Source organism: Heloderma suspectum, chromosome 9 (genome assembly GCF_057233095.1).
Source record: "Heloderma suspectum isolate Gila_16-S chromosome 9, 16-S_ref, whole genome shotgun sequence".
Classification (NCBI taxonomy): domain Eukaryota; kingdom Metazoa; phylum Chordata; class Lepidosauria; order Squamata; family Helodermatidae; genus Heloderma; species Heloderma suspectum.
In genome coordinates this window covers 27,026,551-27,038,992 of record NC_139466.1, presented here as the reverse complement: position 1 = coordinate 27,038,992, position 12,442 = coordinate 27,026,551, and the positions used below count along the sequence as shown (strand labels likewise).

Below are 12,442 nucleotides of genomic sequence, written 5' to 3'. Positions count from 1 at the left end.
TCCAGCCAGCCATTCCCTCCTGACTGGCATTCCACTGCACCCATCTTCCGGTTTTCTGGACTTTCTTTCCAATGGCCACTCAACATTCTGTGAGGCTCCTGGCAAAGCTTGGTCCTCACTGGGCTTTTTAAAAGGGGTGGGGGTTTTGGTGCCTATTTAGGGTTGATTATAAAAGGGTTTTTTTTTAACTTTTGTAAATCTTGGGGTTCCCCTAAGCATGCTGATATCTCCCTCCGGTGGTGTTGCTAGGCACTTAAAAGATTCGGGGGCCAGGCTCCATAAAATCTGTTTCTGCTAACTTATACCTATATATGCACATTTAAAAATGATTATTAGGATTTATTTAAATTTCACAGGAGACAAAGGCAATCAATTGATTTCTCATCCAAATAATCCCAAAGACATTCTCCAGTGACTCTACACCTTCTCCAGATCACCCCAAATCAGTAGTTCCTTCTCAATTACATTTAATTTGCAATGGTGTGAAAAAACAGAGTCCATAGAAGTGAAATAAGCAGAAAATCACCCCTTGCATGGCAATTAAGGTAGGAGGAAAACCCTTCCCTTGGGACCAATGGATACTCAGGGCCTTGGGAAATCGATTTGGGCCTGGGAACCCATGGTCCCTGGCCTAGCAATGCCCCTGCTTCCCGGTTGTTTTTCAGTGGCCCCATTTTGGTTCCATCTCCAACCACCCTCACCACCCAAATTTGAAATTAGAGGGAGTGACAGCAAAAAGACAACTTCTTGCTGCCCTTTTGCACACAAAAGCTGGTACTTTTGCTGTGCATCCAGGACTGAGAGCTGGTCTAGAAGTAACTCATCACTACCTGCATCACAAGGGCATTGCTGTTGTTTAAATTAAAAGCAGCCTTGGAAGGCTATGACTTTGAGTGGAGACTTGGTAGTGGACAGAAGGGATGTCCAGGTTGTGTAAAATCCATTCCACCTGTGTTTCATGGGTTGTCAGGTACCTTTCGCTTCGACATCTGCCCATCAACAGAATTGGATTTTTTTTAGTTTCTGAATTTGTGCAAATTCGCACTTCCGCAAATACAAATTTGCACAAATTTGCACATGCAAAAATGCACACATTTTCACAAAATATGCAAATCCCCCCAAATGTGCATTTTCACGCTTCAACCTCTGGAGGAAATGCGCATTTTCAACCAGTTTTTTAATATTTGGGGATATTTTTCTACGACAAAATTTGTCCAAAATTCTTGAAGATTAGAAAAACAGTCCTCGAGTCCGTGGAATCCACCTGATGGGGGAAAGCCAATCCACTGTGGAATCCACAGGTTAGAGTCATAAAAATTCGAACTCATCTGATTCCATTGCAGATTTCTCTGACATCCTTAGTGGAAGGGGCTGCTTAACCCTTCCTCCAGTGGTGTTTGCCACCCTCAGGGGTTTCAGATGAGTATTTAAGTAAGCAGCAGTTGGGGGTGGGTAGGTGGAGTGAGCAAGATGGCTTTTCATTTTTTTAAAATGGCCAAGCTTCATTACAAGCATTTGCATGTAACACAGAATTTCCCCCTAAAACAGGGGTACAGAACCTTGGGCCCCCAAGCCAAATCCTGCCCACCTGGGGTCCCGAGATGGTCCTGCCCCCTTTTCCAGAGGGTGGTTTCATGGGTTTTGTGCAGTTTTCCCTCCATCCTAAGAAGTTGAAATGCCTCTCCTAAAGCTTAGTTACTGGCAGTAATTGCTGTAAGCTAATATATGCTGGGGTTTGGGGTATTTTGGCCCTGCCCTCTTTTGCCTTTGGCCTTGCTCACCACGGCTTCTCTGAAATGGAATTTGGTCCTTGGCCCGAAAGAGCTTCAACAGTCCTGCCCTAGAAGAGGCAAGTAAGGAAGAGCAATGGCTGGCATGCACGTTTCTCCAGTATCTGAACGGTTAGTTGTTAGGGATGTACGAAAATTCCGCCACGGATCTCGGGGAGGCTGAATGCCACCGCATTCAGCCCCCCCGAAATCGGTGGCGGAACGGCCTGCCCCCCCACCCCCCCCGGGACGAGACGTACCTGGGGCGGATCTTCCTGGCGGCGGCAGCGGCTCTGGCGGCAGCTCCGGCGGCGGCTGGTCTTCCAACCAGCTGCCACCGCCGCCATTTCCAGTTAAAAGGAAAAAAAAGACGTGATAGGCTACATAAAGATTTATGTAGCCTATCACGGCTAGGTTTTAAAAAAACCAAACGTGATAGGCTACGTAAATGTTTACGTAGCCTATCACGGCTGACTTAAAAAAAAAAAAACAACGCGCGTACGCAAATGGCAGCGGCAACGGCCGCCGCCATTTGCGTACACGCGTTGTTTTTTGTGTTTTTTTAAAGTCAGCCGTGATAGGCTACGTAAACATTTACGTAGCCTATCACGGCTGACTGCAGGGACGCAAACGGCGGCGGCTACAGCCGCCATTTGCATCCCTGCTAGCCAGCGGCCGGATGTCCGGCTGGTGGCGGAGCCAGCCGGCAGCTCTGCAGAATCCCTGCGGAGCACAGCCAGCCAGCCAGCCAGCCAGGATTCCGGGGGGGGAGGAACGGAGCGCCTCCCCCCCCCGGCAAGGATTCCAGGGGGAGGGACGGAACGCCTCCCCCCCAACCATGAACATAATCTGCGAAAGTTAAGTGACTTTCGTACATCCCTATTAGTTGTTATCTGACATACAGAACGTACAGACTTGCTCCTCCCAGTTTGGAACTACTTTGGGGCTTTGTCAAAACAGCAAGAGATGAAGGGAATGGCTTTGAAAGGAAGGAATAGCTTCTCCTCCTTACCCCACATCACACACACACACACACACACACACACCCCTCTCTCCCAAGAGCTGCAAGTAAAATGCAAAGTAGTAAAATACAAGGCAGAGCATTAATCGGCTCAAACATTAACAGGACCATTCATTTCCAAGTCATTAGCTCCTTTTAAAAGCTACCTTCCTGGCCCAAAGGTCATGCCGTACCCTCAACATGCTTTACTGGTTTCTTTGACAAGAGACAAACTGAAAGGAGAGAGGGGCAGAACTGCCTGATCTAGTAACCAGTTTGGTCCATGTGATGGCCAACCTCTGTCCCATCTTTCCTCCAAGGAGTTCAGGACAGAGTACATGGTTGTTGTCACTTTTATCCTCACAACAACCCTCTGAGGTAGGTTAGGCTAACAGCTATTGACTGGTCCAAGGTCACCCATTACATTTTGTGGCATAGCAAGGATTTGAAAAAGGTCTCCCCAGTCCAACACTTGAGCCTGCTCCTTGACATGCTAGTTTTCTACATGCAGGGACGTGTAAAATTTATTTGTTTTTGTATGGAGGAGCATTCCATCATTCAAGTCCCCACCTGTAATCTGAACTGGCACAACACATGCACAGGTTGAGCACCCTGGTGAGAACTGGGCCTACATCAGTATTGCACCAGTGCCGAAACAGCCTAGATCCCAAAAAGAAAACCCAGCACATTCAAATAGAAAAGTAGTTCCGGAAGAATGCTGGGATGCTGTGCCAGTGTAGACCACTGGGTGCCCTCCAGATGTGTTAAGACTGCAACTCCAATCATTCCCAGCCAGCATGGCCAATGGGAGGTGCAGTCTAACACATCTGGAGGGCACCAGGTTGAGGAAGGCTGGTCTGTGCTAAGCATCTGCAGCACCTGAGTAGCCTGAAAGAAATCAGGAAGAAAGCATCTATCAACTCTCAACCCATTAAAAAGTCTCTGCTGCTTAATTGCCTGGAGGGAACTCTTACTCACCGTTGGTGACCACCTGCAACTTTATTGCATGAACATGGGTTTGGTTTTGTTCATGCAGCAAAACAAAATTTACCACATTTCTGCATGCAATCAGCAGAGAAAGTTTACAAAATTTCTCACTTCAAATTTTTCCTGGGGTAAAACAAACACATACCACTTTTCCCTCCAGGAATAATTGAATTGGGAAATTCCCCCCCTCCCAAATTTTCCAGAATATTTTCCCCTGGCCTAAAATCAATCGAGCTCTAATTTAGCATGTTTCTTTGACTTACATTCAGCAAACAAACCTTTTCAAAGTATATCATCTTAATTTTACAAGCTGTATAAATGCCTGAAAAAAGGTTTTTCCAATAGCCAAAAATAGTTGAATTCAAATATTTGATTGCGGGGGAGTGGGGTTGGTAGAAAAATTGAAAAAGTACACTAAGGGAGCAATCTTATCACTTGTGCCTTCAATGATCGGAAGCCCCCAAAGTTGGAGGCTTCTGATCATCCAAAGCAGGGAGGGAGAAGCAGTGGAGGCAGTCTTTGCCTCCCCATCCTCCCACCCTGCATTTTTTACTAGATGGGCTTTTTTGCTGCTTCAGAGGGGGAGGGAACGAGGCTGGAGAGCCCTCAAGATAGCTCATATTCTGGTCTCTCCAGTCTCCTCCCCTCCCCACTCACTGAAACATCCCCCTTTCCCCCTTTCTGAGGTCACTTTTCCAACCTCGGAGGCCAGCCAGCACAGTTCTTTCCATACCGGCTTTGGGGGAGGGGGGGAGCTCTGACTCCCCCTTCCGAGGTCGGAGCACTGCATCCTACCTTGGAGGAGGGAATCCACAATATCCTATGGCCCCTCAGATGATGTCTAGGGGCCACAGGATTGCTCCCTTAAACTGCAACCCTATACGTATATACCTGAGAGTAAGTTCCATTGAATGTAACTCTGAGTAGACACGTATAGGACTGTGGTGTTAGTGTGGTTATATTGTTATATTCAATGTTATATTGAAACAAACTCAAAACTTTACTTGGAAATTATTTTTATTGAAATACTTGTAAAATATAAGGTATGGGAACTCAAGGGCACACTTCCCTTACATTTATTAGATCTTAAGAACAGAAATGAAGACACTGACCATACTAATTTTACCATGCCAGAAGAGCTGTGTACATAACTACATGTGCTTCCTAAGCGAATTACAACTTTGATTTTAGCAAAGATTTTACTAGCATCGTATCCATTCCAGTTACCCAATTTGACTTGTATGGTGTTTGTTCATTATGTTACCAATTCGTTAGCTGAACAATGCCGTTCTAAAAGTGGAAAGTTTTCCATGGAAAACTACAGAAATGGTTTTTTCCCCAGAAAAGTTTCCACCCTACATCACTGCCACCTGGAAATCTGGAATTGCTGAGCCACGTTTAAATTCACCTCTTATACCACAAGGATGGATGGCATCACGCAGCGAGCATTTCAGCAGCTACTGTGGTGCAAACAGTCATCTGAAGGCATGCTCTATAGAGAACAAATGGAACATGAGACAGCCATATAACAGTGGCGCATTAAGGGGAGCGTCACGCCCGAGATCTCACAAACAACTGAGCTACCGTAGCAGCAAGCTGATCTCACTCGCAGCGCTGCCTTCGATCCTGCGTGGGGCTGTGCCACACACGGCTCAAACAAGGTGCTGACAAATCAAAAGAGCTTCAGAGGAGAGTGACAAAGACCACAGCATCCCCAGCATGCCAAGTCACGTGACGAAAGGTCAAAGAAGCCGCAAGGAAGAGCGGACAGGGACACATTGCCAAAAACAGACCAGAGGTGTCCTAACACAGCCCAATTCCCATCACTAAGCCATAAGTAGTGGCTTAGTGATCACTAAGCCACTGGAGAGCCAGTGTAGTGTAGTGGTGAGAGTGACGGACTGGGAGCCGGGAGATCCGGGTTCTAGTCCCCACTTGGCCATGGAAGCTCACTGGGTGACTTTGGGCCAGTCACAGACTCTCAGCCCAACCTACCTCACAGGGTTGTTGTTGTGAGGATACAACGGTGAGGAGGAGGATAATGTAAGCCGCCTTTAGTTCCTTGCGAGAGGGAGAAAGGCGGGGTATAAATGCAATAAATAAATAAATAAATAAAATAAATAAAAGCTAGAAATGAGCAGAGGCAAGCTCTATATTACGTGGGAGATTTGTGACTGGATTATCTCTCAAAGTATTTATTTTAACTTAAAAGCAGCTCTTTTTTTAATGTAAAAGCAGCTGCAGGGCTCGGGGGCGGTGTGGGGGGACAGAATTCGAGAGGAACAGCTCGCTCTTTCCCTCCTTGCTAATTTCCCAGCCTAAATGCCTTTTGTATTGTGCTGGTCTTGTTTGAACCACATCAGTATCCACCTCTGCCATAATCCAATGCCATATCAAGGAACAATCTGAAAGGCCCATCTTTCCCTTATGTCCCACTGTGGCCCTTGAGACCATCTAGGGCTGGGGCACCACTGGGCCTGCAGACACTCCCTGTCACCAGACATATTCCCTGCCTTTCCTGATTTTTTATCTTATTTCTTAAGATTTTTTAAAAATATTGTTTTTTACATGGGAGGCTAGCATGCTACAAAGTGAAGTGCTGCCCTCCAGCCCCATCTTTATTTGGGTTCAAAAGAGTGGTTTTGTGTTTTGTAGCTCTGACCCCACTTCTGCCTTGTACTTTAGGTTCTTGGCCAAGTTCCTTTTCTTTTGGCCTCTCCGGTTTGCCTTCTGGGAATGAGTGTTTTGTGACTGGCCATGGTCACTGCGGTAACCATTTTATGAACAGACAAGCCCCATCCCCATGGGAGCCATTTTGTGAGAGCACTCACAACACTCTCTCAAAACTTGAAACGCGCCAGCCGAACCAAAGAGGTTGGGGACCCCTGTTCTAGGGAAACACTCAAGTTCCTCTATCCTGTAGATCATCCTTCCCCAACCTGGTGCCCTCCAGATGTTTTGGAATACAGCTCCCAGCATTCTTGACCATTGGCCATGCTGGCTGGGGCTGATGGGAGTTGAGGTCTGAAACATCTGGAAGGCACCAGGTTGGGAACGGCTGTTGGACATCAAGTCAGAACATCAAGAGCACATGGGAAGGCAAGGTGCTCTCAGCGATAGCTCCCAGGATAAGTAAACCCTGCTCCTAAACAGCCTGTTAGGACTTGAAGCCTGCTAGAGTTGAGAAGCAATACAAATTGTTCTTGCTTGGACTTGTTTATGGCAGCCACCAGTAATAAAGGGGAAAGAAATGTCAAGTGTTCAAAGTACTTCACAGGCATCAGCTTCAACAGCAAGCCAGGATTCAGGAGAAGGGCAAGCCAGGATTCTGGAGAATCTTGGCTTGCTGTGAATAAGTTGCATGCTGGTGCATACAGCCTGTTCACCCACACTTATCTTCTTCTGCTAGTGCAACTGGATAAACTGAGGAGGAATGAGAAGCTTCGTGTGCCATCCAAACCCAGGTTCCTGGCTTGTTGCTGCCAAAGAAACCAGGATGCATAAGCCAACAACAACCCCCATTTTGCAATCCTGATTTGTCACAATTTTTGGCTGTTCAGCACAGATGTAAGCAGAGGTGCCCAAAATACAACAGTCATAAGAACATAAGAAGAGCCATGCTGGATCAGACCAAGGGTCCATTTACTCCCGCATTCTGTTCACACAGAGGCCAACCAGCTGCATGCAGAAAACCCACAAGCAGGACATGAGTGCAACAGCACCCTCATACCCATGTTCCCCAGCAACTGGTGTACACAGGCATATTGCCTCTGATACTGGAGGTAGCATATAGCCATGAGGACTAGTAGCCACTGACAGTCCTATTAGTCACTCCAGTCTTATTATCTCCAACTTGCAGGGGGGGGGAAGCGAGGAAAAGCTGAAAGTTTGATTTGCCTTGGGCCTCCCAGTGGTATTGTGCCTTAGGTGAGGCTGTGAGGTTGCAAAAACGTGCACCATCTTAAGCTGATAACCTGGTATATAAAAATCCATAGTGCTCATCATTTCAAAGCTGGGATGGAGGATTAGGAGGCACAAGAGATTTGCCTTGTACCATAAGAACATAAGAAGAGTCCCACTGGGTGAGACTCAAGGGCCTATCTAGTCCAGCATTCTATTCCCGCAGTGGCCAACCAGCTGCCTATGGGAAGCCTACAAGCAGGACATGAGTGCAACAGCACCCTCCCGCTTATGTTCCCCAGCAACTGGCTACAGAGGCATACTGCTTCTGATATTTATTTATTTATTTATTTATTTATTTATTTCTATACCGCCCAATAGCCGAAGCTCTCTGGGCGGTTCACAAAAATACTGGAGCAATATATAGCCATCATGGCTAATAGCCACTGATAACTGGGGAGCTTCGGCTATTGGGCAGTACAGAGATATAATAAATAAATAAATAAAACTTTAACATCGAGAAATCAGTCTAATCCCCTTTTAAAGCCGTCCAAGTTGGTAGCCATCACTACACCTTGGGGCAGTGAATTCCTGTGCTCTAAAAAAGAAGTCCTTCCTTTTATCTGTCCTGGATCTCCCACATTCAGCTTGATGGGATGACCCCAAGTTCTAGTATTATAAGAGAGACAGAGAGAGAGAGAGAGAGAGAGAGAGAGACCTTCTCCTTATCTACTTTCTCCACACTATGCATGATTTCATACACCGGTATCATGTCCCCCCACCTCTTACTCATTGTTTTTCTAAGCTTAAAAAGCCCAAGCGTCATAAGCTTGCCTCACAGGGGAGTTGCCTCCAGCCAGCCTCATGATCATTTGGGTTGCCCAAGAGGGGGAGAGACCATAGCTCAGTGACAGAGCACCTAGTTTGCATGCAAAAGGTCCCCGGTTCAATCCCTGGTGAGAAAAACCTCTCTGAGACTCACGGCCACTGCCGCTTCCCTTGAACTGGATTGCTCTGCAGCTGAATCAGCACAAGCGACAGACGTTTCTGCCAGTTCTGACCAGATGCAACTTTGCAGCAAAAAACTGAGCCAGCTTCCTCTGTTAGCAAAGCACTGAAGCATCGCTCCAAGCATAGCAGCAGTCTGACCCGACCACAAAACACCATGGCCCCAACTTATGTTTTCTTCATGCCTATAATCAGCTTGCTGATATGCAATAAGGCAAGCGCAGCAATACGAGGAAATGAGGAGAGGGGAGACAAGTCCTCCATCTTAAAGGGTCTTGTCTCCTTTACACAAGTGCTTGACATAAAAATCCTTCAAAGAACAGTGGTGACATAAGACCACAGTCTAAAATTGCCTAACTGCAGCACGGAGAGAGAAAGAAAAGAAAAATTAAGCACTACATTCCCACAAAGTCCTCAGGCAAAGAGAGCCCACCCTATGAAAGTGGCAACGGCAATACATAAGCTAGACGAGGTGACTTGATGCAACATGCGTTTCCAGTGCGCTGAACTGATTGCACGCTTTTCAACAGCCTGTTCTCAGAGATCTGCCCCTCACTGTAGTCTTTGTATGGCAGATGCCGCAAAAGGACCCTGTTTGTAGCAGGATCTATGTGACAGAGTCGATAGGAAGCTGAGTATACCCTTGTTTACCTGCCTGACTCCACAGCTGGCTGACGCTAGTCTGTTCTGACTAGCCCCATGAATATGGTACTCTGCCAAACTTAGCATGCATGTTACAAGAAATGCCTCTGGTCCAAAGAAGCAGTGTGGTGTAATGGTTAGACTGTTGGAGTACGACTGGGGAGACCCAGGATCTAGTCCCCACTCTGCTCATTGGGTGACTTTGGGCCAGTCACTGACTCTCAGCCTACCTCACAGGGTTGTTAGGACAAAATGGAGAGGAGGCGCATCACGGGCTCCTTGGGGGGAAAGGCAGAATATAAAAGTAACAAACATAATAAAAACGAACAGGGCCAAGACCCAAACTTTTCAGCTCCCACTGGATTCCAAAGAGCTGCTATGGAGACCTGGGAGACTCCAGCCTAATGAGCTATCGCTGGGGTCGGAAATCCAGGGGACTTTTTAGCGTCTCAGCCATAAGAGTGAAACTGGAAGAGTCATCTATTGCAAATTTCCCTTACAAAGGAGGTGGCATGCTGGGCCACAGTCCAGTGGTGGAGCACACGCTTTGTATGCAGAAGGTCCCAGGTTTGATCCCCTGTGTCTCCAGGCCGGGCTAGGAAAGAATCCTGCCTGAACCGACAGAGAGGCGCTGGCAGTCAGTGCCGACAATACTGGGCTTGATGGACCCAGGGTCTGACTCAGTAGAAGGCGGCTTTCTACATTTCTAAGTAGTTTAACATGTGGTGATGTCCACCACTCAACCACCACGCGTGGGGCTGAGATGTGACACAAAAATCAATGAATTCCCCAGAAACACAGCAGAAGAGGGGGATCCTGTTGTCCAGCCAGCTCCGCAGAGTTTAGCCGCTGGCCAAGGGCATTTTCGTAAGGCTCCTGGATCTATGATATCAAGTTTTTAGTAGAGTAAGTTGGCTCACACAAGGTTGTCCGTTCAGCTCTCCCAACATCATTGATTCCACAGAGTCCAAGCAGCATAAGCCTTGTGGGAACTTTCCCAACGCAACCCTACGCCTGCTCAGTCGGAGGCAAGCCCCCATTAGGTTCCATGGGGCTTACTCTCGAGTAAGCAGGTCTAAGATGACAGCCTCAAGCATCCTGTGGAAAAACTAAAAACCAAACTCCAGGCCTGCTGGGGCGACTGCTTGGTGGTTCCAGGTGACTGATCCAAATGGAATTGTAGAAGTAGGCATGTGAGCTGGTTGCATAAATTAACATGGGCACCGGAGCCAGTGGGGTGAACCGGTTAGAGGGGTGGACTTGGGAAATCCGGGTTCTAGTCCCCACTCAGCCATGAGGCTCAACAGGGTGACTTTGGGCCAGTCACTGACTCTCGGCCTAACCTACCTCGCAGGGTTGTTGTGAGAATAAAATGGAGAGAATAACCACCATATAAGCCGCTTTGCCGGGTGGGGGCCGGACGGATAATAAATAAGTAAATAAATGGGTAACTGGCGGAGGCCAGGGGCAGCGGTAACGATCGGCTCTTCGCTTGAAACACAAGCGGGAGGGAAGGAGGCGCCCGCGGCCGCTCCCGCCATGCCTTCCGCGCCACAGCGCGCAGCCAGCTGCGACTGGCGCGCCTCCCCGTTTTCCCATCTCGCACGCACGCACCCGCCGCCTCTCACCTCGGCCTTAGGCCTGTTCTGCAGCAGGTGCTCGAGGTAAAGGTCGGAGAGCGCCGTCCTCATGCTGCTCACGCTGTCACTCCGGCCGGATTTGAGCGTCATGTCGCCAGCGGTCCGGGGAGAAGCTCCGCGCCCCGCGCCCCCCGCCCCGGCGCGGCGCGGCTCGGCGAAGGCGCTCTGCTGGCGCCCGCGGGGCGCGCTGCCGCTCGAGTCGCTGCCGGCGTGGCGCCCGCTCCCGCTTGGCGTGCGCCGGCCGGGGCGTCCCGAAGAGAAAGGGCTGCGGAGCCGCCTGACGTCGGGGAAGGCACCGGCGGGAGGGCGGGCCAGCCGGGCCGAGCCCGCCCGCCGGGTGTGGCTAAGGAGGGAGGGGCGCTGTCTCCCGCCCGGCCGCCCCGCTGCAGCCGTCGCCCTCGCCGCTCAGCGCAGGCGGGGAGCCGGGCGCCGGGGCCGCGATGCGCCGCCGGACCAGCCGCGCGCGCGCGCCCGCCTTCTGCTCGGGTGGCGCGGCGCCTGCGCCCCGTCCGGCCCGCGGCCCCCTCCCGCTGCTCCGCAAGAGCCGCTTCCCTCTTCCAGGCCACGCGGCGGCGCTGGGCGAGGTCGAGCGCGCTGCCGCTGGGCCTTCCGAGAACCGGCTGTTCCCGAAGCCGAGAAGCGACCTCGCCGACAGCCGCGTAATGGAGCCCGGGCGCGCAGGGACGCTGACGTCACCTGCCGCCCCCCACCCCACCTCGAATCCCCCGTTCCTTCGGAGTCTAGCTGCGACCTTCACAGTAGCTTTGGAGAAATGGATTCTCCCAGCGACAAATGCCTGGTTCCATGTTGCAATGCAAAGTATTCTGGGGTGGCTTTGGGTGTTGAATGGGCAGTTAAGACCCATGAGCTTTTCCAAAGACCTGCTCCTGATGGAGATGAGAACTGCTAGATCTGGCGTGTTGATAGGGATCCGCGCAGCAGCCTGAATCTTTGGTGGCTATGGGGACTCATGATGAGAGCCTACACTTCAGAATTTTTCGCTACACCGTGCTCACGGAAAGCATTTATTCCTGGAGGATATTTCAACCCTCTCCATTTTCACCATCTCAGGATCCCCTCTCAAAGGGACTTCCTAATTATCAAGGAAAGCAATGGCATGGGTCATGCAGACAATGGCATTCCTGAAGCGAGACAGAAACCTTGGGGCCTATTGACACATTTATTTATTTAATACATTTCTACAGCGCCCAGTAGCCAAAGCTCTCTGGGTAGTTCACAACCATTAAAACCATAAAGTACAACATAAGATACAATATAAAAGTGTAAAACTACAGTATAAAATAAAAGTAAAAACCCAAATAAAACCTAGCAGCAATGCAAAGATTTAAAGTACAGTAAGGGTGCAATCCTATGCATGTTAAGATAGAAAAACATCTGTCAGCTGGGGAATGCTGGGAGTTGTAGGATGTTTTTCTGTCTAAACATGCATAGGATTGTGCCCTTGCAGATTTAAACAAACTGAAAAACTAAAGTTT

At 49.2% G+C, this 12,442-nt stretch overlaps 1 protein-coding gene across 1 annotated transcript in view; it reads right to left on the bottom strand.

The window, feature by feature from the left end:
• MPP1 (MAGUK p55 scaffold protein 1) overlaps positions 1-11,210 on the bottom strand; it is a 46,307-nt gene extending 35,097 nt beyond the window's left edge. Inside the window, exon 1 of the mRNA XM_084813963.1 lies at positions 10,935-11,210. Coding sequence (XP_084670089.1) covers positions 10,935-11,036 — 102 coding nt within the window. The 5' untranslated portion in view covers positions 11,037-11,210. The remainder of the gene's footprint in view (positions 1-10,934) is intronic.
• Positions 11,211-12,442: the final 1,232 nt, after the last annotated feature.